At 39.5% G+C, this 27,655-nt stretch overlaps 3 protein-coding genes across 5 annotated transcripts in view; 1 reads left to right on the top strand and 2 right to left on the bottom strand.

Annotated features, from left to right (window-relative positions):
- LOC103724090 (ARM repeat superfamily protein) overlaps positions 1 to 600 on the top strand; it is a 67,229-nt gene extending 66,629 nt beyond the window's left edge. For all 3 annotated transcript variants that reach the window (XM_088718212.2, XM_039123524.3, XM_039123525.3), the window contains one exon: positions 24 to 600. In XM_088718212.2, coding sequence (XP_088574338.2) covers positions 24 to 185 — 162 coding nt within the window. In that variant the 3' untranslated portion in view covers positions 186 to 600. The remainder of the gene's footprint in view (positions 1 to 23) is intronic.
- A 7,823-nt stretch (positions 601 to 8,423) lies between these two features.
- LOC120109901 (uncharacterized) lies at positions 8,424 to 10,354 on the bottom strand. Its single transcript, XM_039123523.3, has 6 exons — positions 10,214 to 10,354; positions 9,401 to 9,465; positions 9,231 to 9,287; positions 9,056 to 9,149; positions 8,826 to 8,966; positions 8,424 to 8,743 (listed from the first exon to the last, which is right to left on the bottom strand). The coding sequence occupies exons 1-6, from the start codon at positions 10,307 to 10,309 to the stop codon at positions 8,633 to 8,635; spliced, it is 564 nt and encodes a 187-aa protein (XP_038979451.3). The 5' UTR covers positions 10,310 to 10,354; the 3' UTR covers positions 8,424 to 8,632.
- A 67-nt stretch (positions 10,355 to 10,421) lies between these two features.
- On the bottom strand, positions 10,422 to 23,262 carry LOC120104416 (uncharacterized). The gene is made up of 12 exons (XM_089929931.1): positions 22,513 to 23,262; positions 21,861 to 21,906; positions 21,613 to 21,706; positions 13,949 to 14,029; positions 13,733 to 13,811; positions 13,578 to 13,640; positions 13,443 to 13,495; positions 12,627 to 12,784; positions 11,179 to 11,314; positions 10,745 to 10,802; positions 10,544 to 10,600; positions 10,422 to 10,427 (listed from the first exon to the last, which is right to left on the bottom strand). The coding sequence occupies exons 1-12, from the start codon at positions 23,260 to 23,262 to the stop codon at positions 10,422 to 10,424; spliced, it is 1,581 nt and encodes a 526-aa protein (XP_089786057.1).
- Between the last annotated feature and the right edge of the window lie 4,393 nt (positions 23,263 to 27,655).

Raw genomic sequence — 27,655 nt, 5'->3', positions numbered from 1 at the left:
ACTGAAAGATACATCTTTGCTAGGTGTTTGCATTGCTGGTGAGTAAAATGTGTCGATCACCGGATGCAGTTGTTCGAGCAACTTCCTCATTTGCCCTGGGCATGCTGCTGAAGGCTACCAACCCGCTCACATGGATGGTATCACAACTTGATCGAGTTGATTCATCTAGGAGTTCTCAAGATTGAGTATTAATGTAAAACCCTTTCTAAGCTAAATGAAGAGACCAGAAAGCTAAGAGGAGCTTAAAAAGGTGAAGAGATGCTGAACCACTGAAACGTCATTAGTAGTTCAGATATCAGATCGTACACTCGGGCTAGGACTGGGCAAATTTGTTAAACTTTACAGTTGATAATGAGAAGTGTGTATGATGTACCATATTCCGTATAATTCTTCATGTATATGCACAGCTGCATAGTACGAAAGTTTGGTTTGCTGCAGACTTTCAGGACCATCTCATGTTAATATAGTTGCTTGATTCTTGTTCGCTACTTTGATAAATGTTTATGGCTAAATTGTGTATATGACATGACACAGTAGTTCATTTGTATATTTGTTCTGTTGGTGCAGTAAAATAAACTTTGCATTTGAAAGTTCTTTAAAGCAGACTGACCATTTCCTACGAAAGTTGTGCCAATTAGTGCTCATTTCAGAATGAGGCTTGCCAGGGTTTTTTATGCTTGCTGTATTCCTTTTCAGATGTCAGGGACTGGAGAAAAGCGATCTGTGACCTAGCAACGCCAAGCCTGATTCTCAGCCTTCTCCAAGAAGAATTCAGTCAGGTGACTTCTATGCAGGTCAAATCTCTAATCAACGTATACATTTTTGCTTCAATCGTAGCGATGCATGGAGGAAACCATGTTTTGTGAGAATTTAATTTTGCAATGCCTAATACCTCACACCAGTAGTGGAGCGGCTTGCAACTTTTGAGATTTGAAAAGGAAGCTCAGGTGGAGACTGCTAACCATGTGCTATTTGAGTGCCTGCGGGCAGCTCAGGTTTGGAGGAGGGCATCTTTTTCCTTATCGGGCTGTATGTTTGGTGTGGAGGACTTTCTACGGCGGGTGAGGATTGCTCTACGATCACCGAGCACTGTAGGGTAGGGTATTGTTGCCGTCCATCTGGCGTATTATATTTGTTTGGATAGGAATGCCAGAATGTTTGAGGGGAGGAGGGCTCCCTTCAGGTCTGTTGTGGAACGGGCCTTCTGTCAGGCAGTGGAGATTATAGAGGCCGCTGAGTTGTATTCATCTGCGATGGCCAGGAACATCTAGAACCTCCTCTTTGCTACCATGGCGCTCGGATTTGTCTTTGTTTTTTGGAAGCCCCTACCTCTTGGCTATCTTAAGGTGAACTTCGATGGAAGTTTATCCGGCGGCGCCGATCGGACGGGCGTGGCTTTTGTCATCAGGGATCATGGCGCTAGGCTGATTGCAGCAAGTGGGCGCCGTTCTTTCGAGGCCTCGGCTTTTGGGTTGGAGCTTAGGGCTGCTTGGGAGGGGCTATCTTATGCGAGATATGTTCTGCAAGCTGGTTGCAACATTTTGGAGGGAGACTCAGCTTTCTTGATGACGCGTCTGAGGGAGAAGGGGCGAGAGGAGGTGAGTACCCGCTTCTGGGTGACATTCATCGGATGTTACGAGAGTGCCGGATTTTCCAGAGGCATGTTCTGCGGGAGTTGAAGCAAGCTGCTGACTAGGTCGCCTTCTTTGTTGCGCACCACTCCGCAGACCTTCTGCGGACGCAGCAGTCCGGATAATCATTTGGCTTTTTTGGCACATGAGGTGGCAGGTTTGGCTAGGTAACATGAGGATGATGTATCAGACTGCAAACCCTGGAATGCAATTGCGTGATTGTGTGGAGAAATCCATAGATTGTGTTTCCTTTAGAGAGAATTGCGATTGCGCATGTCACTGAATGACCCACATTCAGATAGAAATCTTCAAGATATGGATAATTTTGAAGACTTCATTACAAGATAATGGCAAATGAAGCAAGAAAATCCATCATTAGAGGTAGCTTGATCAATGGAATCAAAGAGGACTCATCAGAAGTCAGTACTAATTGAAGAGCCTGGGAACTTTTCATGTATTATTTTTTTTGTTTTTTTGTTTATCTTGAAATTTAATGAAGCAACAGAAGAGCCATAGATATTTCCTCTTGCGCGTTAGGTTTGTGTATGAACTGAACTCGGACAACCTTCATGATGTCAGAGCGGATGAGTTCTCATCGATGGCTAAGCTCATTTGAACTCCTTTCTGTATTCTCTCCCTCCTGGGTTGGACAGGATCAGAAACCCAAACTTTGAAGTATGGCATGAATAAATCCACAATTAGAAATCCAAAAAAATAAGGACCTTATTTGAGGAAGATGCTTAGACTAGTCTAGGCCTCTAGATTCTTGGGTGACTTGGAAGTGGTATTTGTAGTTTCTATTGAAGTTGTTTAAATTTCTTTATTATCCGAAGATAAAATAAATTTGTTTAAGAGCTTTCTAATAAATATTTGCAAAACAATGGAGACTAGACTTCTCCTACATTATTGCATCAGCAGCGAGTGTGAGAAATTTTTCTGGCTGAAAAATGATCAGTTAAGGATGGGATATTTGGTGCCCATGCATGAATACAAAATGGATATAATCGCATATAGTTCTTTTTTTCTTTTTCTTTTTAAAGAAAAGGAAGGGTTAGAGCTCGAGCACTCTCCGTTAAGCGCATAAAGTAGATAGAAAACAACCTCTAAGGAAAGCTTCTTTCTTAAAGAAAAGGAGAGGTGCGAGCTCCAGCACTCTCCATTAAGCACATAAAGTAGATACAAAAGCTCCTCTCATGAAAGCATAGAGGAGCTGAGCCCAAGAAAGGTAGGGAAAAAAAAAAAGGAAAGCGTTGTACTAGATTTCCACATTTCTAAAGAGAAGGTGGCTCTTGGATCATCAGTCTCATTATTTATTTCCATGCAGCGCAAGTTGGCAGATATCTTTACCTGCAACGACACCTTAGCTTGAAGCATATATAAGCTCGACTCGAAGACTATCGGTTGGATTTCCATCAGGAACTGAACACTCACAACCAAGACTCGGTTAGCATGAGATCATCACACGAACGGAAGAAAAGTAGAAGGCATCCCTTTAACACCCTTCTGGGATATCCTCAGATACCCAACCAAATAGAGACAGAAATATTAAAAAAGAAGTGAAAGATGGTGTCAGCAACGAGAGCATATTCCCAGAAGATCCCATCTCTCAAGGAACGTACGAAGAGCCCAAACCCGCTCACCCTTTCCTCACTTCGAAGAGCCAGAAACCCCTCTCGAGTCTATATAACTATCCGAGGTGAGCTCGCCTTTCCCATCTCTCCCGAAGACCACGTGAATCATTTCTTCCGTCCCACCATGTGAGGGAGGGTGGCCGTATTCCCTCACCAGTGATGGTGGTGGGAGGTGGTGGGTTCAATCAAAAGAAAAAATCTGCTCTGGTCTTGCTGCCAGTCTTGTCGTCGTCGTCTGCCTTTCCATGCTTGCGTTGTGTTGAAGTCGTTTTGTAACGAGAGTTGGAACTTGGAAAGAATGGCTGCTTGATTGAAAGGCAAGTGTCCGACTCTCCGGCAGGGCAACTTGAAATCTTTGGCATTTCTAACGTCTCCATTGTGGGTTGTCAGGAGAAGTTATATTAGTGTGTGTCTTTCTTCTTGTATTTCTTTCCATGTTTCTTCTCGAGACTTGTTTAGTTCGTAGCAAAAATTTTCTCACTGAAATATTTTTGCTGCGAAGCTGGTGCCTCGGTAATCTTGCAAAATAATACGTTTCAAAATAGTTTATATTGGTTGAGCATCTATTCTTATAAAAAAGTTATATCAAATACGTGCTATGCTCTAAAAATTTTATCTCATTCTATTTAAAGTTTGAGGATATTTTTTAGATAAAAATTATCCCAATTTCCAACCAATAAATATTGAGATTTTTCATCTTCTACATGAATTTTTCTTTATCATAAAATGTAGAATCTAATTTTTATAAAAAAAACTATTTTTTCGTTTTTCTCCTTCGAGAATTTCAACTAAATATATGGTGTTTTTCTATTTGTCCGTTGATCACTTTTTTTTTCTCGCTATCTCCCCGTGTGTCCATGTCGGCATGCACGCATGAAATATGATGGAAAGTACAGTGTTTAATTGGTCATTTGTTAGCGGAACAGTTAGTATATATAGAAAAATCCATGAGAAAGGGTGCCTTCTACGGTTATGATATCTAGGCTCCGAAATCCAGTTTGGTTTATGGATAATATGGCATGAGAATGTTGCAGCTATCCTCATTTAATCACATCTACTATTGTTAATGATCTAAGAATTAAGCGTGTTGCAATTTCTTAATGTTATATATGAAAGCCTAGTGCCAAACGCTTGTGCTTTTTATTTTTCCCCTTCTTTTTGCATGGCACGGATACTCAAAACAAAGGCTTCGGCTGGCCGTGCATGGCCAGACTCCATGCCTTCCGCATCATATACAGAGAAAGTGATTTTGAATAACCCAGCTAACCAATATTGCATCCCAAAACAAAAAGGTAACCAATAATCCTGGAATGGACAAGTTGGACCAGAGCTGCAACCTACTCCCTCCTGGAATCCAAAATCCCCTTCACCCCTCCCTATTAATTAAACATATTCCATCTAACCATGAATAAAATTATAAATGATGTCACCATAGATGTCATATCTGTTTGGGTGTGTGACCATGAATAAGTAAAAATGGTGTGGTTTCACCGAGTGCAAATGTTTAGGTGATGATTTACTCGTGTAGAAAGGAGATTGTCTCCACCTCGAATCCGGCCGGCGAATCGCCGGATTGGCGTCGGACGAGTTCCACTATTTTTCCTCTGTTCCTTCTTCTTGTTTCCTGTTCCGGCCAGTCGTTGCCAAGCGTGGCACACCGCCGGCACCGCCTAAGTCGTCGACCGCTAGGGGTCACCGACCACGAGCGGTTAGCCACCGGGCCCCTTCCACTTCACGGGAAGAAGGGAGAGAGAGGGAGCCTCACGGTTCGCCTTCTCTTGTTTTCTCTACCTCCTTTGTCCAATTTCTCTCTCCATTATCTCTAGAAAGTCTAAGAAATCCAGAGTCAGCGTCGACCTAAGCTGCGAGCCTAAGTTGACCCTAAGAAAGAGGCCTTAAACCGTCTAAGTGCCCAAGATTGTCTACTGGACTGATCACCCGGCCTTATCAAGATTCATGGAACCTACTGATGATAAACTACCTTGGTTCTCATTGAGTCCATGTCCTATAATTTGTTGACTGAATTGCTCAGGCCTAACCCACCTGCAATCGCTGAACAACCGTCCCTATTTTTTATTATTTTAATTCCATTAAAATTGTCCAACAAAAAGTAATTATGTTTTTAATATTTTTATAGGGTTAACTGAATTGTCAAGTTTGACGGTTTAAGACAGAAGAAGTAAGTAAATCTTGCACTCCTTATTTTATTTTTCAAAAAATATGTTTTCCGTGCATACTATTTGCTTGTGGAAATCTCATGCTTTTTTTAAAATTATGGATCAGCATATGTATTATAAAAATCATACTTCATTATGAAAAATAATTTAATAAATATTTTGATGAAAATAACTTTGTTATGAAATATGAATCTGATCAAGTCATTTAGTATTTTCCATCTATTTATATGTATGTTTTAAAAAAAAAGATATAAGTTTTTAAACGCTCTTAAATTGCTATGACCACTTCTAGAATTAGGGATCAATTGACACCCTGGCAGCAAGTTAAAATTGGTAACAAATATAAACTATGATATCTTATCGATTACAAAAATGGCCCTGTCACGGGTTATAGTGAAAGTAGAATAAATATTTATACACAATAATTTGATCCATGATAGGATTACATAATATGAAGAATGATTTACGAATTTAATTGCAAACTTGGCATTATGTTTATGAAAGATGGATGATTTGTTCGTGTATGATTTGCCTTATGACCTATTTTTAATATATTATATTATGAAATGCTTATTTTGAAATATCTGTTATTTTTCTTAAATGATGCATTGATATGGAAAACTTATGCTTGATACAGTAAGGTTGTGAAAGATTTACTTACTGAGCTGTGTCGCTCATATACTTCTTTTTATTTTTCTTTCTCCGGATAATTAGGATAAGTAGGGACAAAGGTTGGTCAAGGCTTGGAATTCGTGCTAGCAAGTTTCGTGATTTTGTAGAAGAATTTTAGTATTGATTATAAATTTGTAGTTAATAATTTTTTAAATGTTGAGAGTGATGGGTTTGGTATTGATGTTAAATTTAGACGCTCTGAATCAACATTGGTTTTATTTAACAGATGATAAAATTAGATTTCTAATTATTATATTTTGTTGCAATGGATTTGAAAACTAAAAGTAATATTAGCCTCGTGTTCTTGTGTGTTGTACCCTTCGGTAGCATGACCATGTCATGTTCCGGATCTAAGCGTAACATGAGCGATTCGATCAATAAAATATAAAACATGGACTCAGTTAAGGCTAAGGCCGTTTAACGTAGTTCATCATTAATGGGTTTCATGGACACTTGACAAGGCCGGGTGATTGGTCCAGTAGGCGACCTTGGCATTAAGGCAGTTTAGGGTCTCATTTCGGAGTCAACTCGGATTCGTAAATTGGTTCGATATGACCCGACTTCGGATTTCTTGGACATTCTAGAGAGACAAAGAAGGGAGAGTGGAGAGAGGAGAGAGAAAGTGGAGAAATTAGAGAGAGAAGAGGAGAGAGAAGATATAGGAAATAAGAGAGAGAAAGAGAGGAATGGTTCTCTCTCTCCTCTCCTCTCCTTTTTTTTTTTTTTTTCCTTCCTCTTTCTTTTCTTCTTTCTTCTTTCTTAGCAAAACAGAAGAAAAAGGGGGTGTCTGGTGGCTCTGACTGCAACGGTCCGGCAAGATGGCGATGGCAGGCAGCAGAGGGCAGTTGGCGGCGGCGGCCAGCCGAGTTCGGTGGAAGAAGACCGAAACAGGGCACCCCTGTTTCGGTGTGACTCCAGCGATTGCCGGGTCAAAGCCATGGGAACGAGAGCCCAAAATACAAAGGGAGGAAGAGGAGAAGAAGGAGAGCTCGTACCTAGGTCCGGCAAGGCTCTCCGGCGACCTTTCCCGGCGATGAATTGAGGAGGAGGCTCGGGAAGAATGCTTGGAATCGACGATGATCTATGGCGATTCCGGTGGTGAAGTCTCCGAGTTCTAGTTGAACTCAGATTCCCCGTCTTCCGCCGGAAGCGGAGGAGGAATAGGAGTCTTTCTACTCCGCTTCATCGTGCCACAGGGCACGATGACCTTGGGCGGGCCTCGGGCCGGCCCACAAGCCCAAGAGAACTGGGCTGTTACACTGCAAGCGAACGATGACAGGTATATTCCCCCTGTTCCTCTGTGAAAAGTGGGTAGAGCTTATACGGTGCACAACAAAGTGTGTAAACTACTCATGATGCCATGATTGTGATCCTTTCAGTGGAAGCAAAAGCCCTCCTCTCTACTGTAAGATTAGTTGAAGAGTAATGGATTATGTTTCCTATTGGATTGCTAAAGACTTGTGAAGCTCCTGTCCTTCTGATATATGCTCCTTAGGATCATGCCTCTTCAGCAGTTGCCGAGCAGTGCCTAGTTCTTGTTTTCAATTAATGTCCTAAATTACTTTGGGAAATGCTAATGACTGAACTACCAGTTGTATTTAGGTCAGGAAGGCTATATCTTCTAATGACAGTGCCTGTTCCAAGTCCTCGCAGTTAATATAACATGGTATGGCCTCATGGCTTGTATTTTCCCAACTGATAAAAATAAGAAAGAAAAAAATTCTAATATCTAGATAAAATTATGATTGATCCATCAAGTATACCGGCAACCAAGTACTCAGCACAAATTTTGCACTGAGAAAGAAAAAAAATCTAATATCTAGATAAAATTATGATTGATCCATCAAGTATACCTGCAACCAAGTACTCAGCACAAATTTTGCACTGAGCTTAATCTGTACCTGAGCTGGGGAAGTAAGCTGTAAGGATGATATAATCATACTAGTTCAATTGATAACAGAGGTCCTCAAAAATCATAAAAAGTTTGGAGCCTTCTGTGTACCCTTCTGAAATGGGCTGAACTGCTAGGCATCATCAGCATCCTGAAGATTTCTATGAAATTTTCTGCACACAAAAAGTCCCCCGGGCTCACAAATGCTGGCTTGGCAATTTATAGGAATTCCTATATCCCTGTAAATTGCACTAATTCCTGCACACACGGCAGGGCTTTTCAGAACACCCTTAGCATTACTCATCATGGAACATAGCAGAACATCTCATATAAGAGAAGCTGTACCAAGAGAATAAGAGGAAAGCTTGCAGGTTCATTCAGGGGTAAGGGTAGTGAGAACTGGTCAAGAAAAGAGAGTCACCCAGGTTATAAAACTACAAGCCAAAAGCCATTACAGATACCCATACCTCCCTTTAACAGAAACAAGACAGACAAGAATAGACCTTGTTCCTTTATTGACCCAAAAGAAAACTTATTATTCCACTCATTGTCCCTCAAAGCCACAGAGACTTTGATGGATAGCAAGTCTGGAGCATTGCAGTTCTTAAGCACTTAAGCAGAAGAGTGAGTTCAGCTTCTTCTGCTTCCTTCTGCGAAGGCCTGAGGTGCTGGAATTGGCTTGTATAGCAGTGATGTGCCCTCAAAGACCGTCAGGTACAGATCCTTGGCGCACTTCAGTTGCTGCAGGAATTGTTTGAACATATTATTACAAACATAACGTAGACCCAAAAGCACACCAGGTTGTGCAACAAAAGCTACCAACCTTCTCTCGTGATAGTTTCTCAAAGCCAAACACGTTCCTCCAGTAGGATTCGGCGTCCTTCGCTGCTGGAAGCACAAAATGCTTGACTCCCAGATTCGATAGCATTCTCAGAATGCACCAAAACAGCGATCGGAAGTAGCCCTATAGGAGGCGAATAGTTTGATTAATGCTGAGAAAAGGATGTTCCTGAGACAATAACATTAAAGAGAAACCAAGCATATCAAACTGACCATCCCCTGGTCCTGCTTGTATGTAGCAGCCAAGGGCATTTCAACTGCTTCGCAGCCCAATACTCGAAGAAGTGCCGCCGATACAACAAATGAACTGCAGTTGTTGCACCAGATATAACCATGGTTATATAACCTTCAACAAAGTATGTAAAACATCTCAATATATAATTCTTACTTGACAGTCAGCACAGCACACTGCATTCCATGAAAATCATGACTTCCGATTTTTCTTCTGTAAATGGATATTTGGTTACTGAAGGATAAATGCAAATTGAGGTGAACTGACAAAAGAATTGCCAATAAAGGAAAATGAAACAGAGAGTATATGGCTGAGACTTTTCTCACCCATAAACCATGGCCTTGATTAGGTCTCCACCTGTTGCATCGTCTTTGATTGGTTTAAAAGATTCCTGCAGAAAAAAATAATGTGAATTAAAGAAGAGAATCCAACCATTATCTCCTTCCTGATGGTATTTAAGGTATTTAAGATCCCCCCGCCTCCCAACAAAAAAAAAAAAACATAAACTTCTACTTCTCAAACCAGACGCCTGAATTAACACGTTTCTCCTATTGAAGTCCTGCCATGGTCTCTAGGTTTCTGCAAAGTTAAAAGTTTAGCCCTGGTGGCACCAATGAAACCCAGGCATATGCATTCAATGCACTTCTCTTGAACTTCTTCTTTAAACCAGTGAACTTAAAATTCTTAGGAAGGTTTCCACTCAGAAAAAAAAGAAAGAAAATTTTTGGGAAGGTAACTCATATAAAACAGAGGAGTTCCATTAGCATTTTAATCTGTGCTATCCAACTACCCTGTGTCCTTGCAAAGAACAACAATCTGACTTCCATGCCGCAATAAGGATAGAAAGTGAGCATCCATACCCACATAAGTATGCACCAAAACAGACAACCTAAATCATGTCAGTTACAGGTATATGCAGGTCATATCACAGAGAAGGAAAACGTTCCTGCTATTTTCCTAGTCCATCCTTTTTTATGACTACAATTCAGTTTGGTGACTCCTATTGAATTTTACCACGAAATTCATTTCTAGATAGTAGCAATTTAAATAAACGTTGTGTACTTCTTTTTTGATAAAAAATGCCGCAAAAAATTGCAGCTGTCAATCAATTTTGGGTACTTAAACCAGTAAGAACTTACATGAAACATGGAGACTATCCTGGAAAGAATTGATTTTTTAGCAGCAGAAGATTTGCCTTGGATAAGTTTCCATCTTAAATCAGTGTTTGCATCCATGTGAAGGCCCTTCTCTTCGCACTTGTTCTTGATCAAATCCGAAACTAGGTCAGGAAGAGGTTCTGGTTCATGAAGATCTAACTCTTTTAAAGCAGTATTAATCCTTTTACAATCATTGCTGCAGAACCAGTCACCATTCGGCAATTCCTGTATAGTAATAATGAGTTATACAACTTTCAGTGATTTTGACAGATAGAACGGTCTAAAGAGAGAATGGAAGGTAAATGTGCTGACCTTTAAATCACACATGTTGTTGTCTTTCAAGCATCCAATGTGATATTCCTTGTCGCACTGAGCAATTAAATAATTCAATGAGAACTCACTTAAACACAAGCAACACAAGCAACAAATAGCGTATGCCGAAATTTCTTAAGCTGTGGAAGAGAACTAAGGTAAGTACCATCAAGTATGTGTTTGATAATACTCAAAATATACCTGATCACACAGCATCACAGTGCGCGGACCAAATCCTGACTTCAAGAAATCTGTAGACCTGGAATACATTTGAATGATCAACAAGAAAATATATGTAATGTTTATGAAATTCACACCTCAACCAAAAATATTCAAATAAAATCACAACTACAATGGCTCAGCGCAATCAAAGCTGCAATTGCTTTATAAGCATAGTAGATCTTGTTAACTTACCGACGGACTCCAAAAGAGTATGCCTGAATGAAGGTCTAAACCTGATATCATATTAACTGAACAATTGACCTCAAAAGTTTAAGCTATTAGAGAAGGAGTTCTCAATGTATATAAGGCCTTTAACCGATATAAAACGACGGCCTGGATTGAGCTTATGACATAATTTAGCGACTTCAAGGCTAGAATAGTTTCACACATAGAACATGCATGAAGTAGCTAACCTGCAAAGCACGCAGCTACTGAGTTTAGTCTTTGAAGTTTTGATCATCTGAACTCGCCTAGGCTTTTCTCTCTTATACATTTTACAACAAAAAGGACACAGCCAGGACTCTGGAATGCTTGACAATCCAGCACATTCTGTTAGAAAAAAGAAATTTCCATTACTATATATAGAAGACATAGCAATTGTGAGCATTCACTCACCAATAAGATTTGCATTAAACGCATGCCAAAATGTCACAAAATGCATATAAATAGTTACTAGATGGAGGCCAGAAAAAGAAATATATTCATTCTATTAATTACATCATGAGAAAACTAACGTGTTGGCGTAAATATTAAACAGTACTACATCCATATAAAATAGCTGCAATAATTGATACATGCATGGAAGATTGAAAAAGTGATAATCAACTCTTGTCAAAGTTGAGATTATTAAAAAAAATTCATTGCATCAAAAAGTAGAGGTGCACCCACAGTAGAATAGGAATGTAGTCAGATGCACAATGAATATGACAGAATGGAAAAGCATTCAAATTTGCTTCATAACAACTACAAAAAGCTGAATTGGTGAGTCACTGAAGTAACAAAAGTAAAATTGCCTCAAATCAGACGGTTTAGAAAGGAATAGACACCCTGTTGCTGCATAATCCGATGCAGAGCTCAACCCATGATTGTCAATGGGGCAGCATGTATCGAACATTGCACTGCTAGATACCAACTAAAGATCATATTCAACATTGTGGGTCCCATGATGAATTCTAAATGGCATGGTATATATGTTCTTCAAAATTTATTGATGATAAAAACGATGATTATAGTGGTCGCTGCAGTAGCAGCACTGAAGTAGCAGTAGTGTCACTTTGTAGCTACTCAGATTAGTCTTGACAATAAAAATATAATCTTGTAAACATACGAGCATGCATCTTAAAAGTTGAAGCCATCTGTTTGCTGTACTTATGGGACTTTCCATGTCAATGTGTCCTAAGTTTCACTGCAGCACAACATAAATTTGCATGTCAAGAACCAAAAGATAAGGTCATGGTAAGAAGCTTGCCATGTCCAACATTCAGTCTATGTGACAATATATACACACACAATCTAAATGAAACAGAAAAGATAACTGACTTGTTGACTAGACAACAACAATATTACAAGAATAAGCAACGAAAATCACATAAACCTCATAAATTTCTAGTGTCCAAATGCCATTTGAAAGCAACAGAAATTGCTGGCAACAAATACCAAAAAATTGTGCAAATAAATTTGCGGAACTCTTTTGCAATAGAGGCGACCAAAGTTGGAATAGGTTCCAGCTATAACTTGTGCTAGAATGTCTAGAATAAAGAAATCTTTTGAAAACCAAGAATACAAAAACAAATGATACAAACATACATATACAAATATACATTTACATATAAAATTCTCTTACAACAAGTAAGGCACATACCCTTGTGGTATGCCCTTGGACAACGATCACATTCAACAAGAATGCCACTTGTTTTACACATCTGACAGAGTGTATCACTTTGTTTATTTCGGCCCCCTGATAGTTCAAGTGCTATTTGATGAAGTGATTTCCCATAATAGGTATATGTGTTATGGTACCTGGAAAGTCACAATGGAAGAGAGAGATGGGTAGATTGAAGGGGATGAAAGGAATATACATGTAATATACACAAATAAAAAATATATGTATATATAGAGTTATGCTGGAATGCTTCTGAAAGAATTTGACACCAAATGCTTCCAAAGGGAAATTAATGAAGGGCCTATCAAAATGAAAATCGAAACCATTGAATAAAATGGGTAGAAACTAAAAGCCATGAATTTTTAAGGGTGTTTTACTTATGCATCAAATGAAAAGAAAATTGATAATTTCAATAGTATGATATCAATATAACTTTTATCTATAGATTAGTAACATGCAAATTATACAAAATTTAATCTATATATATTTTTAAATATTTAGATCAAGATCCACAGTTTGGAATTACAAATTAAGCAGTTAATTTATGCTATGCTTTTTACTCACTAGCTATGTTGCTACCATTTAGTTTTCTAGTTAGATGTACAGACAAGGGAGCTCTAAAATAAATGATCTTTAGTTTCTAAGCAGGTTATATATCTTAGATCATCATCAACAGCATTGATTTGCATGGTGAGAGATCGTTCATTGGCTTTCATTAGAAAGCATTTGGAGCCAAATGCTCTTAGCAGCATTGACAATATACGCGACATATGCATCTTAAAAACACCAACTTACGGTTTGCGCCTGTGTGCACAGCCAGCATGGGCTTCAAATTGAGAAGCACTAACCTGCTCATTAGCCATAAGATGGTCAGAACACAAGAACAAAATTAAAGAATTTAAAAATAATGAGCAAAATAAATAGATATACCACACGATGACAGTGGTCGCAGTGTATTCCAAAATTTTCTATCCATCCATCTATTGTTTTCTGCTGAAAGATGGTAGTATATTGACTAGTCAGAAAGGTGCAATAATAATTTCCAACTGTTACATGGACCAACATACTCATATTGGCTGCACAACCTCTTTATTTATCCGGTATACCACTGGAATGTTCTCATAGCGGCCACTCTCAAATATCAATTTGTGAAGTCCTAAATCTCTTTATAAATAAAGCCAGCAGCAAACAAATGTCAGTGAAAAATAGCAAAACGCTTGCAGAAGTTGAACCGTACAAAATTATTGGGGAAAAAACTTCTATGTTTTGTGGAAAGATAGCAAAAGACTTGATATACAAACTTGTTAGTTAACTTCCCGGATACTGTTTCTTCTTGCGATGCACATTGAGAAGATTCCAATCCAATTGTTTGCTTTGATAATCTGGATTCGAATATATACAAGAATATGTTAGGTACAAAGTCATTAAGAACATAAAGTAAATCAGAATATTAGATTCATGACATATTTTATGATGAAGATATAAAGATAACGAGTTGTAACAAAGCTTGTTAAATGAAAGGAAAACATTAACTAGGAGTGGATACTTTATGCATGTAATGAGGGCTTCTGAGTCAGATATCAAATACAGTGATTTCAAATGGCGAACTTGACGAGGTTGAATACCATGACCGGCATTGGCAAATGCTGCATTGCTATGTTCCTTCCTGTTTACTGTAGAACGCATCGAGTGCCAATATTTGCATGTACGTATATGATTATTGAATTTGACCATGATCAAGTTGACCTATAAGAAGCCAGGTGATGCAAGACCAACCTGCGAAGCTTGCTTATGGGTATGTGGATCTGATGGCTTGGGAGTTCAAAGTTTCATTTGCTTAGAATGCTCACCATCTAGTCTCAAATACAAGATAGAAGTGAGCAATTTTGTGGACTGAAGAAAATATGGAAGCTTTCAATTCATCCCTAGAGTTTAAAGAACAGGTTGTGGAGATTTTTTGGTGCTCTTAAAGAGCATTTGGTATTCTGAAGGTAGATTTTGGTTAATAATGCAGATTTCTGCAATTTCTGAATTTTAGAGTAGGTTTACAATTAGAAAGTGGCATTTCAAATCTGATTGCAAGTTTGAAAATAAGGGAAACAGATATACATATTCAATGGATCCATAGTGAAAGTTAGATTAGAAAACTAAGAGGAAAACAAAATATAGAGGTACAAGAGAGAGGAGTGGAAGGAACCCTGAAAAGAAATAAGAGGTTGAATCTAGCTAGGAAAACCACTTTCTCCTTAAAATTTTCAACATACGTCATCCTTTTTCAATTCAACCCTAGTAGGCTTTTTTGGACAGTTAAACTCGTAAATTTGCCCAATTAGGAAGAAACCTTAATGAAAACCTAAGTAATAAAAATCTTGATAATAAAGTAACAAATCACCTGCACTAACTAATTGCAAAATTAGAATTCCCATGGGACCTCATATATAAACACACCTAAACCTGCCCATAAATTGATCATAATGATTTTAGTATTTTCTTGACCTTAATATGTACTAAGCTAGGATATGTACAGATCCTAGTAAGGGTAGAACTCTAATGTCAAGCTACCTCAACAAGACTGAAGAACAACAAAATCTAGCGTCAGCTAATCTTCTTCTCATCACAAGGCAAAAGATCCACAAGATTGTAAGAAGACATCCTTGCAAAAAAGGAGTTTCTACTGGATGTCCTTTGTGTGGTGCTACCATCAAGACAGCTTCACATTTTATTTATTAAATGCCCCTGGACAAGAAGCATTTGGCTCTCATCGAAGCTCTACTTTAAATTCAAAGAATGGCCTCCAAATCTAAAAGCACTTTGGATTTCTTGAAGAAGCAAAAAAAAAAAAATCCCCAGTTCCTGGAGAAGAGCTTGGGATCAATTCATTATTGCTTTATGTTGGCATATTTGGCATGAAAGGAACTCCAGATTTTCCAAAAGGAGTCGACTATTCATGCAGTCTCTCCATGCTTCCTCCTCTGGGCAATCTTTGCTCAGAAAAAAAAAAAATGTTAGATGGTCATAGAAATCTTCTGAAAAGTGTCCCCTCTGATGCATATATATACTTACTGAAATAATTGCAATCTCTCATGCTCAAACCTGTGTATATTTCTCAAATCTTTTAATAATAGTTGGAACCACCTATTATTGGTTAGAGTACAAGATGAGGAACTCGTTGCAATGCAACAATGGCTTCGTCTTTAAGATGATTGAGTTGATTGTTAGAACTCCAAAAAGATCCTAATTAGTATAGTTTCCAGTCTCTTTTCTCACTTCGGTGTTTCCAGATCATTAACTGGATCCGGGAGTTCAAACAATACATGAAGTCATATTAACTTTGTTTCAGTTTCAAGAACAATATCTCCCTCATACTGGTAGGGATAAGAACATAATTTAATTATGATTGGAAATAAAGGCAGGAGAGCATTTTGGAAACACCTCATGCTGAAAGATATAGCAACAAAAGTTTCGGTTTTATCATAGATCGGCAGACCACCTGAGCTACTTCCGGGCCATTTTGACCAGGGATGACTCGACAAGGTCGAAGTATTCTAAAGAGGACGACTATAAAATGTTATTTTACACGAGAACGGCCTGGTTTGGTCCCAGGAACCACTAGCTAACAAATTGCTCATCCGACACTCAAAAGCCTCCCCATACACTCCGACCAAAAACTTCATGGCGAGGAAAAGGAAGCCAGGCTCGAAGTTTTGGCATAATCTCGCACCTGGCCGTGCCACGGAGCCAGCATAGCACGAGCACCTTTTCTTTGGGGCCATCCAACCTCGTAGCATTCCAATCCGACACCAAGGCATTGATCAAGTGCTCCTCTTCTTGCAAACGAGCATAAAGTAGATTTTGAATATTTATATAGTATCAAAAAATTTAAATAATATCTTTAGCAAGTATAAATGATACAAGAGCGGTTCTAACTTGTGGCCCATATATACCAGATGATGTTATAGCATTGGTCCATTTGGATTTATGGTATTTATAATTGAACATATGGTGCTTGTGATTAAATCTGATTGAATTTGGATAGGGCTGAAAGTGGGCTTAGAATCCAAAATATTTTGGATAATCCAGGCTCAAACCCAACCCGAGCCCAGGCCTAGGCTCGACCTGAATCTGATTGGGCCAACCAGAATTAATTGTTTGGGCCAAAAATAGGCCTGGCCCGAATTTGATTCAAGTTTAATATTTTATAATACTGCTTCACAGGTAAATAAGTGAGCTAAAAATTTAACTCTCTCCTATAACATAAGTAAATAATACAAGATAGATTTTTTCTCAACTAAACTCATTTTAATTTATCTTTTACTTCCTTATTATTTCTCTAAATAATAGCATACAAAAATAAATTGATTCGGGCTCCGTTTCAAGCTTTGTTCAGATTCGGGCTGAGACCAGGTTCGGGTCGGACTGATGACATACTCGAGTTCGGTCCCGAGTTGGACTAATAACATAATCGAGCTCAGGTCGAAAAAATAAATGGGCTCTACAATTAAATCCAAATCTAATTTGAACTCATTCGGATCTAGTCCAAAGTTCGGCTTGAAGCCAGCACAACCTGAAGGGCTTCAGACAAAGCTCATTTTCTGCCCTATGTTTGACCTTTAACCTTGGAAGAATGTCCAAGCCTTTAACCTATTGCCGACTCCTGAGTCATCCTTAAGTACTCTAGACTAGGGCTGGAAGTGGGCTCGGGCCGGCCCGAAGCCCATCGGGTCGGGCCGCCTGCGAGCCGGGCTATGGGCTAGACCCAATGACTTTCGGGCCGGGCTCGGGCTACAAACTTAAGCCCAATTTTATTTCGGGCCGGGCGCGAGTTTCCCATTGGCCCAGCCCGGGCCCGGACCAAGCCCGAGCCCAATGCCAGCCCGAACCGAAATCGACCACGGCCCGAAATCGACCACGGTCCACGGCCCGAATTGGGTATTTGGCCATTTGGGTATAGGGCTGGAAACCGGGTTACGGCCTACGGGATTTGGGGATTGGGCTCGTCGTCGTCTAGGGTCCGGTGGAGGCGTCGTCGTCGTCGTCGTTGTCTAGGGTCCGGTGGAGGCGTGGAGGCTCGTCATCGTCGGCTCGTCGAGTGCAGAGGCAAGACGAGAGCGGGGGAGGCTCGGCGGCGGCGGCTCGTCGAGTGCTAGGGTTTCTCCGCTCGTCGTCGTCGGCTCATCGGCTCGTCGAGTGCAGAGGCGAGACGAGAGCGGGGGAGGCTCGTCGGCGGCGGCTCGTCGAGTGCTAGGGTTTCTCCGCTCGTCGTCGTCGGCTCATCGGCGGCGGCTCGTCGTCATCGAATCTCAGGTTAGGGGCCCTACTTCTGATTTTGATGTTTTCCTGGGATGATTAGTGGATTTCTTGCCCCTCACCGATGCCCAACCTCCCACCTCCTGCTCCGGCGTGCGCTCTTCTCTCCCGCCAACGCCTCATACACCCCCTTTCCCCCGACTGATGATGATGATTGGTGGAATCCCCCCACCCCCACTCTCTCTCTCTCTCTATCTTTCTCTCTTCTCTCTCTCAGTCTCTCTCCCTCTCACCCGGCTCTGTTTGTTGGTGACATTAATCAGGTTGGCCCAATCGGGCTTCGGACCGGGCTAGGGCCGCGTTTCTGTAAAATTGTTCGGGCCTCGGCCCGGCCTGAAGCCCAGAAAATAATTTCGGGCCGAGCTTGGGTAGGGGTGTGGTCCGACCCGGCCCGGCCCACTTCTAGCCCTACTCTAGACTGATCTCGGCCACCCTCATGATCTTTTAACCTCACAAAGTGGCACTTAAGGGAGCGGCGATTGGCTCTCAGGCTGCTATCGAATTTATTTTCGCGAGGAAAATTTTTATTTCGGGGAGGAGAGCACCCTTGCCATCGGCTGCCGGGCCCCGGACATAAAAAGCTCTCCATTGTTTGGGAACCTGTAGAAGCTGTAGATGGAGAGGACACCATCTGAACACCGTTTCCACCATGGCAACGGAAGGTGTATGGAAGAGGATGCAGAGTTCCAGCACTTTTGAGAAGACCCAATTTCTCTTCGAAGAGGAGAATCGAGATAGCACGTAAAAGCCGGAGTCCCAACCACACGTACCATCAGCTCTCCATTCCAAGAACTCTTCGACCAATCCTTCCTGTTTCCAATCTTCTGCAAAAGAGTTTGGGAAAACGATCGACAAGCCTAAATTTGCCTGCTCACTCATCAAGCGAAGAAAGGGCAGAAGATCTCTATTTGAAGCTCTAAGCACATGCAAGAACAGTCTTAAGGATGCCCTTGCATAATGCCGAGACTCTCGTCCAAGTCCGAAACTTAAACTTCCATGGCCGCGTCCGCTTATAGCATGGTGATCATTCTTGCATGCCGCTCGGTCCTCCACATTTATCTCAAACAGACCATGACACCTTCATCAGAATCCAACTCAAGACATGATAGGCCCTCAAAGCAATCGAGCACTAATCTTAAAACATCCCTCAAAACTCTTTGCTAGCTTTGCAGAATATCAATACGCCATTTGCATACTACGAATTGATAACCCCATGAGGAAACAAAGTGTCTGCCAGTCCCTTGGTCATCCTTGCCTTCGGGGCCATGCTCGAGTATGAGATGCAGAACATCAACAGCCAGTACGAAAAACGAAGGAGAAGTGGGGTCTCCTCTACCTCAATTCCTGCCTAATGGAAAGCTCTGCCCAACTGGCTATATATTCACCATTGAACCGCCTTCGAGATACAACACATGCCTAGATCAAGGAGATCCAAAACCTCAACCAAGGAGGTCGAAGCTTTTCTGAAGTCTATCTTAGGGATAAAAACTTCGACGACATTGTTTAATCTGGAGATTCCTCACCACATCCTCCCAAAACTCGTTTGCAAGCCGGCATAAGTCCCCTTTGACCAACTCCCGCTATCTCTAGAGATTAGGAGAGTGTCCCTATTTGGACCTGGTGCCTTCCTTGCCCCGATACCAGAGATTTCAAACAGGTTGACAAATGGTTGATCGAGAAATTATATTCTATACACCACATGGCAGTATACCACACCAATCACATCCATGTGCTCCTGTGGATTCTATCGAAACATGGCGCCTATGATTGGTGTGGTGCACCACCATATGGTGTACCATATAATTTCTCAGGGTTGATCCTACCTCAGTCACATGACCCATATGGTGACCAACTTTACATCAACTAGGGAATTAGATATGGAGCGATACGATGCGAAGATAAAGAAGGACCCAAGCTCGAAGGTCCCTCCAATGCCTTGATGTTTTCTAGTTCGCCCTAGCCATGATTTCACCTTCTCTTCGCCAGCCCGTTGTCCGCTACGCCATGGGTTAGGAGAGGAATAGGAAGTGACAGCAATGACTTGTTTCGATCTCTGCAAGGGTTGTGTTAATGGCAGCAATGCCACTCCTAATGTTAAACCCCTTCCTCGAAGAAAGAAGGTAAAAGCTAGCTTCCAAGCACTGTCAATATCCTCTTTAAGATAAATTCATCGTCTGGACCACAACGTATATAGCCCTAAGACGAACTATAGCAAGTTGAGCTCATGGCGTAGGGACCGAAGAGGTCGCTTGGTTGAAAAGTCCCACATTTGTGTGTCCTACTCATGACTAACACCCACCCTCTCCTTGGAGAGGTGGTGTCTTCCGCTACCATGGGTGCTTATCTTGGCAGAGAAGCATATACAGCTCCCATCTCCACCGAAGTTTGTTGAGCTCCTCTCAGAATAGTTGGACCTTGCAATTTGTTTTTGCTGGTTTCTTTGATGCCTTGGCTCGGCTTCCTTCTCTCATGGTCACAAAAATCTTGCCAAAGGCCAAGATCTTAAGACTCGCATAAAAGTTTGTCGATGGTGTTGTTTGTACACACCTCTTTAAGAGTCCACACATACTCCTTGATAATTGGCTGCATATTCCTGTCTTGTCAAATCTTTTGTTTTTCTTTCAAATATTAAATTTTATTTTGTTACATGTGGTATGCTACTCTATCTGTATTTTAATGAACCTCTTCGGTTCATTAATGCTTGTCCAATGAAAAAACTTATATGTCCATGTTTGAGTTTGAAAATACATTTAGATTAAAACTTACTTTATTGGAATAGTTGTATGGTGATTTATGGAACCAATTTGTTGGAAACCTGGCCACTATGATCTTAAGATCATTCAGAGAATCACAACTCGCAAGTATATGCTCATGGTTTAATTATTTTACTACCAAACAATTATGGCTAGCATGTCAAGCAAGCAGACATTGTAAACAATCAATTGTGGGATTGAAAGGGAGATCAATGAATAATGATCGTTAGTGATCATATATATGTAATGAGGAAGAAAATTTTGATAGTTCAGATTATGAGATTATTATGTAGCATTCCCAAAATATTAAAACTCATCATGGAATTTTTATTAGCTAACAATATAAATCAACATATTGTGGAATATTTTTTTTATTTGTTAATTTTTACTGCGACAAATAATTATTATAAATTCTGAAGTCTTAGCCTCCTTGCTTAGAAACCCTAGCTTTGCCCTGTCATTCAATCTTGATATATCTTGATTAATTTTCATGAGCTTGCTCCTGTATTTTTTATCCTAAAAAGACAAGAAATCTAGCTAAGAAATTAAGGAATCCTTTTAAGAAGGTAAAAAGAAATAAATTAATTGTTTTGCACAATACAAAGTGAATAGTGTTTTTTTTTTTTGGTAAAATACATGATATCTAAGTTGTACTCTTCTGATCTTGAAAAACAAGTGCACCTTGATTATATGATATTATTGTGTTAGAAAAATGAAAATATCATGTTCCAAAAGATCAAGCTTAATTACAAAAACCTGTATATAGATACAAGTCTAGAAGTGCAAAAAATGCATGTATAAACAGTTAACCGTTACCTTCTATGGTTGAACAAATTAGTGCACAAGCTACCCAAAAGAAGCAAAATGAAACAAAGCGGTGCACACAAGCCACAAGGGAGACATACCCGGCGCTGCTACTGGCATGTGATTGAGCAGGGGTCATTTGATATTGTTTCGACTCTTGAGACAAATCACCTAATGATGTGAACTCCTCAGCATCTGAAGCATGGAATGAATCTATCAATTTAAGCATCTATAATTCTCTTGGGGGAAAAAAAGGAGAAGAAAAGGGGAGGGAAAAAAAAAAAGCATATTTCAAGAAGCCAATATCAACATCCATGTCAGGGACTACAAAGCATGCATTTATCTTCACCTTCACACTTATCAGCATCCTTTATCAGACCATGAGTCTCAACTTCCTGTGGTCATAAAAAACAATTCAGAGTTCAGACCCTATTATTAATATTTTTGAGATGGAAGAAACCAAAACTATTAGAGGGAAATGCAAAAAAGAAACCATCAAGTTGTTCCACCTATAATTGGCAGTATATCCAGAAAACAGCTTTAAATATATCAATAAATAATTAGATTATAGCAAAATATACCTTAAAAAGTCTTGTAAGAAGCAATTCTGGAGAGAAATCTAAAGGGAAAATCACATTTTGTACATAATTGGTCAAGTTTTGAATCGATCAATGATTCAAACTTCTTAGATCAGTCATTGTCTTTAGAAACGTAGGGATGATCAATAAATATTTAGGAAAAATAATATATGATCATATATACTAACAATTAATGTATTGATGTAGCAAAAAATTGAACTGACATACGAACATTAAAATTTAATCAAAAAATTGATTTCTATAACTCTAATCAACGAACTACCAAGTGGCTTTAAATCTCATTAGAGTTCTTTCCAGATCCACCGTATCACCACTACGAAATAATAGAAATACCCAAGTATCCAATCCACCATACAATCTCTAAAAAAATAAAACATAAACCATGCATGATTTCTCACATACCTTATCCTTGCCTATCGCCAGCAGATCCATGGCATTTGTTACATTGCCTATGATAGCAATCTCCCTCGGAAACTCTGCATGCATAATTGGAACAGGAACAAGAGTTCCTCCCACCATATTTTTTATTTCACAGCTTGATTCAGGTCTTGTAAACCATGATGCATGCTTCAAAGTAGGAGTCGTGCCATCGACACCGATTAAGATCTCAACATTAGGTCCACCATGACCATCGGATATTGCAAGGGTCTCCATTAATGAAACTGAAGCCCTTAACGAGGATTGAAGAGAGGAGGGATCACCAGCGGGTGCTTTAACTTGTTTGCCTCTCTTTCTTGGCACATTAGAGCTTTCAACATTCCTCGGACTTTTGCCGAGGATGGAAGATGAGGGAATGGAGGTAAGGCAAAAGGGAATAGGGGGCTTACGGAGTCGAGTGGGTCCAAGGGTGGGGTCGAGCTCAGACTGGGCCTTGAGGGCAAAAGCCAGTTCACGCTTGAAGCCTGCTCGGGCACTGGAGCGCACTGCATTCGTAGATCGCGCTGCAGAATCCTGTGCTGCATCGATAGATAGCATTGTAGGCTCCTGTGCTACATCGATAGAAGTTGCTAAGGGCTTCTGAGTTATATCGACAGATCGCACTGCAGGCTCCTGTGCTACATCGATAGAGTATACTACGGGCTCCTGCATTACACCGATAGAGTGCACTGCAAGCTCCTGTGCTAAATCGATAAGCTTGTTGCTTTTGGCCATGGGAGGATCAAGGGATCGGGTTGGAGGAAATGGATAGATTAGGGATTGGGAGTAGGGATTGGGGCTCTAGGAGAAAGAAAAAAGAAGGCTCGAAGGAGATGAGAGAGAATAAAGAGAGACGAGTATAGGAAGGTGCTAGGAATGGAGATGGGGTAAGAAGAAAAAGGGGAGGGGGGATGCATATAAAGGGGTAAGGACAACACAGAAAAAATGAGGATACTGAAACGGAAGGGCGGGATAATGAAAATGCCCCTCTTCTCGGGGATATCAATTTTTTGATGCCAAAAATGCCCAAAGTTTTCTGTGGGACAGTTTGAATTTTTTTCTAATGGAGAAAGAATCTGATCATGTTAGTATCTATGCCATTAAAATTGAATAATAAAATAAATTCTCTAAAGTGGCAAATAACCAATTTAGGCCTATATCTTGGCCTTATTTTTTAAGCTAGAAAAAGGAACATAGGAAAAGGGGTAGACAATGAGGGATATCCTTCTCAAATACCCTAGACATCCACTAATCTTCATGAAGATGAGATCAAATAATGATGAAAATTTTGCTTTAAATAAATTTTAAGTTGTTTTATAAATAGATTGTAGGTTAGTATTTGAACCCTAATTGAAACATTAGCACATCAGGTTATTACATATTAGGGTTTTATTGGACATAAATGAACATTCAATAGTTCAAAAATTATATCCAATGGATTGACTCAAGAACCAAAACTTGGCCTTGGTTATTTTTGTTTTTGAATTTGGTAGAAACTTAATATTTTTTAATTAATATTGGGACAAAAAAGGCAAGTATTTTTTAGAGTCTTTGAATCAAATAAGATATGCACCTTTAATCACTGAATTTAAAAAAGATAGTTACAAAATTAATAGCTCATTAGTATTGACAGACTGTAATTTTGAGAAATAGAATACTGTTATGACCTTCATGATAGCACTTGTTAGAGAAAACAATATGCGCAACTGGTTTTTAATTACCATTGTATTCAAGATATCCACAAAATAAATTGCTTTACGACAAAAGGTTTGGTGGCTAGCATATCGCTTAATAAAGACATGGCAACATGCCTTTTATCTTTTCTAAAATATACATTGAAGTAAGAGGATAGCCCACAAAAATCAAACACAGAATGGAAAACTAGTGTCAAGAAGGAAGAGTGGAATTAAGACCCAAAAAAATTATATATATCTCCCTCTTAAGAATGTTGAAATTATTTATCTACCCTAAATACCTCTCTAATTTTTACAAAACTAGATAGCTTACTCTTAGACCTTAATCAAATTTTTGACCTGGTAAATCCATGAGTAACCATATATTGGGTTAATCTAGCAAGGACATAAATAAAAACCATAAAGTCATATTCGAAACCTGATTATGACTGAGGAAACGAAAATTCAATATTGCTAACATCCAAAAATTAGACCCAATAAGTTGAGTCTAGAGTTAAAACTTGGCCCATGTTTTTTTTTTTTTTTTGAGTTGAGCAAAAACTTTTCTTCCTATCCTAGTATTTTCTTAAAAAGCGGAAACATAATCTACTTCAAATTAACATTGGCTCCAGACAAAATAAGTTTTCTTATGAATCTCTGTGTCAAACAAAAAATGTCGCTTAGCTAGAAGATGAAAACATGTAATTTTGAGAAACAGATATTGTCGTGACCCTCATGATAGTTCCTGTCAATGAAAACAATGTGTGCAACTAGTTTTCAACTACCATTATATTCATGAAAGTAGCTAAATCAGTTTCTTTAGGAAAAAATGAGTAGAAACCAACATATAATTGAATAAAGGGCATGATAACAAATATGAATTAATAATTCATTAAAATTGATAGTTGTAAATAAATATAAAATTGTCATGACCTTTAAATAGCATACCTAAAAAAAATAATGTGTGTAATAGTTTGTCAATTGCCATTGTACTCAATATGCTGATAAAAGAGTATACTTTATAAGATAATGCATGCTTATCATTGCATATTTAAATAGTACATGTGGTAGCATGCTTTCTATTTTCTTAAGATGCATATTGTAGTTGTCACTTAAAGAAGCGAACAACATGCAAATTAGAAAATCAGTGTTAGAAAGCAAGAGCAAAATTTAAATCAAAAAGCAAACTACATATATCTTCTTTGTCAATGTTGGTTTTATTTATTACCCAAGATAATTGGCTGATTTTTTTTCATGAAATGGTTTTGCCAATTCACTTTCATGAAATCTCTAAAATGGCATGATATGGCTTACCATAAGCTTTTCATTATTAAGATGAGTTGGATTCCTCATATTGTCAAAATCAATTAGATCTATTAGAATCACTAAAAAAGGCATAGGCTAAGGTAGTGGAGTTATTTTACTACTTTAAAGTGTGCATAGTAAAACATATAGAAATTGATGAAAAGATGTAAGAGTAAAAAAAGTAAGAGTTTATAAAATATATATCATTAATGTACGATAAAGAATAATAAAAGACTAATGAAACCTACAGTGTTGAAGTCATTGTGGTAATATAAGGGAAAGTAATGAAAAATGCATAAATATAATAAATTTTGGGTTTCTAAAAATTTTAAAAAATGATATAACAAGAACATAACTAAAGATAGATTTTGCACGCTATGAGGTAGAGCCATTCTGCTTTTTGAAACGTGCACAATAGGAAAATATAGATAAAATGATGAACAAAATGCAAGAATGACAAGGATTTGTAGAAATATAAATAATATAACTAAAAAAATAAATAATGAGGGATTGCTAAAAGTCAAATTCGGAAAAAAGAACCGATTGTATGGGAAATACTTCAAGAAGTTATGCGGGGGCATCCTGTATTGTTGAATAGAGCACCCACCTTGCATAGATTAGGCATACAGGCCTTCCAACCCATTTTAGTGGAGGGGCGCGCTATTTGTTTACACCCATTAGTTTGTAAGGGTTTCAATGCAGACTTTGATGGAGATCAAATGGCTGTTCATGTATGCAAGCTTTGGATATGGGTGGAGTCATTTTGGTATTTTAAATTATGTGCAACATAAAAATATAACAAGAAATGACAAAATGAATATAAAAGAATAACAAAGTAGAATTGTGGAGTGATTGATTATAACCCTATTTGATTTTGATGAGCACAAAGCCATTAAGTATATTTTATGTTATACTAATGAATTCAATCCAGCATATCAGGCAAAATTTGTAAGAATCCTCTTTTGAGTGCATGTGGAAATTAGCTTAAGTCAAAGGCTGAAACTCGAGTCGACTCCGGAAGATTTCAAGTCGACTCCAAGTGTTTCAGACGCTCTGGCACAGGCTCGAGTCGACTCCGGCACACTGCGAGTCGACTCCGACTGAGAACAGACAGCAGGACAGAAAGATGAATCTCAGACCCTGTCACCGAGTCGACTCCTAAAGAATTCGAGTCGACTCCGATGCTTGCCGAGTCGACCCCCGTTAGTTCCGAGTCGACTCCAAGGAGTAACAGACAAAAAGACAGAGAAGTTGTTTTGGACTCTGAGAGCCGAGTCGACTCCAGAAGAACTCGAGTCGACACCGACGGTTGGCGAGTCGACTCCTAAAGAAGCAAGAGTCGACTCTCAGAGGAATGCAAGACTAAAAGTCAGAGAGCCAATTTCGGTGTCAGAGAGCCGAGTCGACTCCAGCAAAATGCGAGTCGACTCCGAGGCAGTTCAACTCCAAAGACAGAAGACCAGTTTTTCGGTGTCTGAGAGCCGAGTCGACTCCAGCAAAGTGCGAGTCGACTCCGGGGCAGTTCAACTCCAAAGACAGAAGACCAGTTTTTCAGGCTCTGAGAGCCGAGTCGACTCCAGCAAAGTGCGAGTCGACTCCGAGGCAGTTCAACTCCAAAGACAGAAGACCAGTTTTTCAGGCTCTGAGAGCCGAGTCGACTCCAAGAGAATCCGAGTCGACTCGAGGAAGTAAACCCGAAAGAAAGATCTTTGGATTCCTGAAAAACGAGTCGTCTCCAGAAGAGAGAGTCATCTCCGGACATTGGAGAGTCGACTCCAGGTTTGGCTGAATCGACTCCACAACCGGACAGCACTTTATTTCAAATTTTGAACAGTGGACAAGTCGTCTCTAGTAAAGCATGAGTCGACTCCAGCAACAGCCGAGTCGACTCCAGCAACAGCCGAGTCGACTCCAAATCGAGCGAGTCGACTCCGATCCCAACGGACACTATATCAGGAGTTGCAGAGTGTGCAGAACGGCCACAAAAAGGTGTCTAACGGTTAGTTTTCAAAGTAGATTGCTTAAATAGCCAGAGTGAACAGTAGTAGACATCAAGAGAGCTATTCCATTCAAACAAAAAGAGATTTCCACCTACCAAAGCTTCTCAAGAGTGAATACAAGTGAAAGAAGGAAGAAGTGCATTAAAAGTC

The sequence above is a fragment of the Phoenix dactylifera genome, chromosome 3 (assembly GCF_051530095.1).
Source record: "Phoenix dactylifera cultivar Ajwa chromosome 3, Ajwa_hap1_PhDact_Kaust_v1.1, whole genome shotgun sequence".
Taxonomy (NCBI): domain Eukaryota; kingdom Viridiplantae; phylum Streptophyta; class Magnoliopsida; order Arecales; family Arecaceae; genus Phoenix; species Phoenix dactylifera.
The sequence above is the reverse complement of the archived record's forward strand: the minus strand, read 5'-3'. Positions and strand labels throughout refer to the sequence as shown.

Coding starts and splice junctions, on each gene's coding strand:
- LOC120104416 (XM_089929931.1), bottom strand. CDS start 23,262: ATGGCCAAAAGCAACAAGCTTATCGATTTAGCACAGGAGCTTGCAGTG. Junction 13,812..13,948: donor TCCGGGAAGTTAACTAACAA/GTTTGTATATCA, acceptor TTATTTATAAAG/AGATTTAGGACTTCACAAAT. Junction 13,641..13,732: donor TATACCGGATAAATAAAGAG/GTTGTGCAGCCA, acceptor ACCATCTTTCAG/CAGAAAACAATAGATGGATG.
- LOC120109901 (XM_039123523.3), bottom strand. CDS start 10,309: ATGGATGCAAACACTGATTTAAGATGGAAACTTATCCAAGGCAAATCT. Junction 8,967..9,055: donor ACAAGCAGGACCAGGGGATG/GTCAGTTTGATA, acceptor CGCCTCCTATAG/GGCTACTTCCGATCGCTGTT. Junction 8,744..8,825: donor AGAAACTATCACGAGAGAAG/GTTGGTAGCTTT, acceptor CAATTCCTGCAG/CAACTGAAGTGCGCCAAGGA.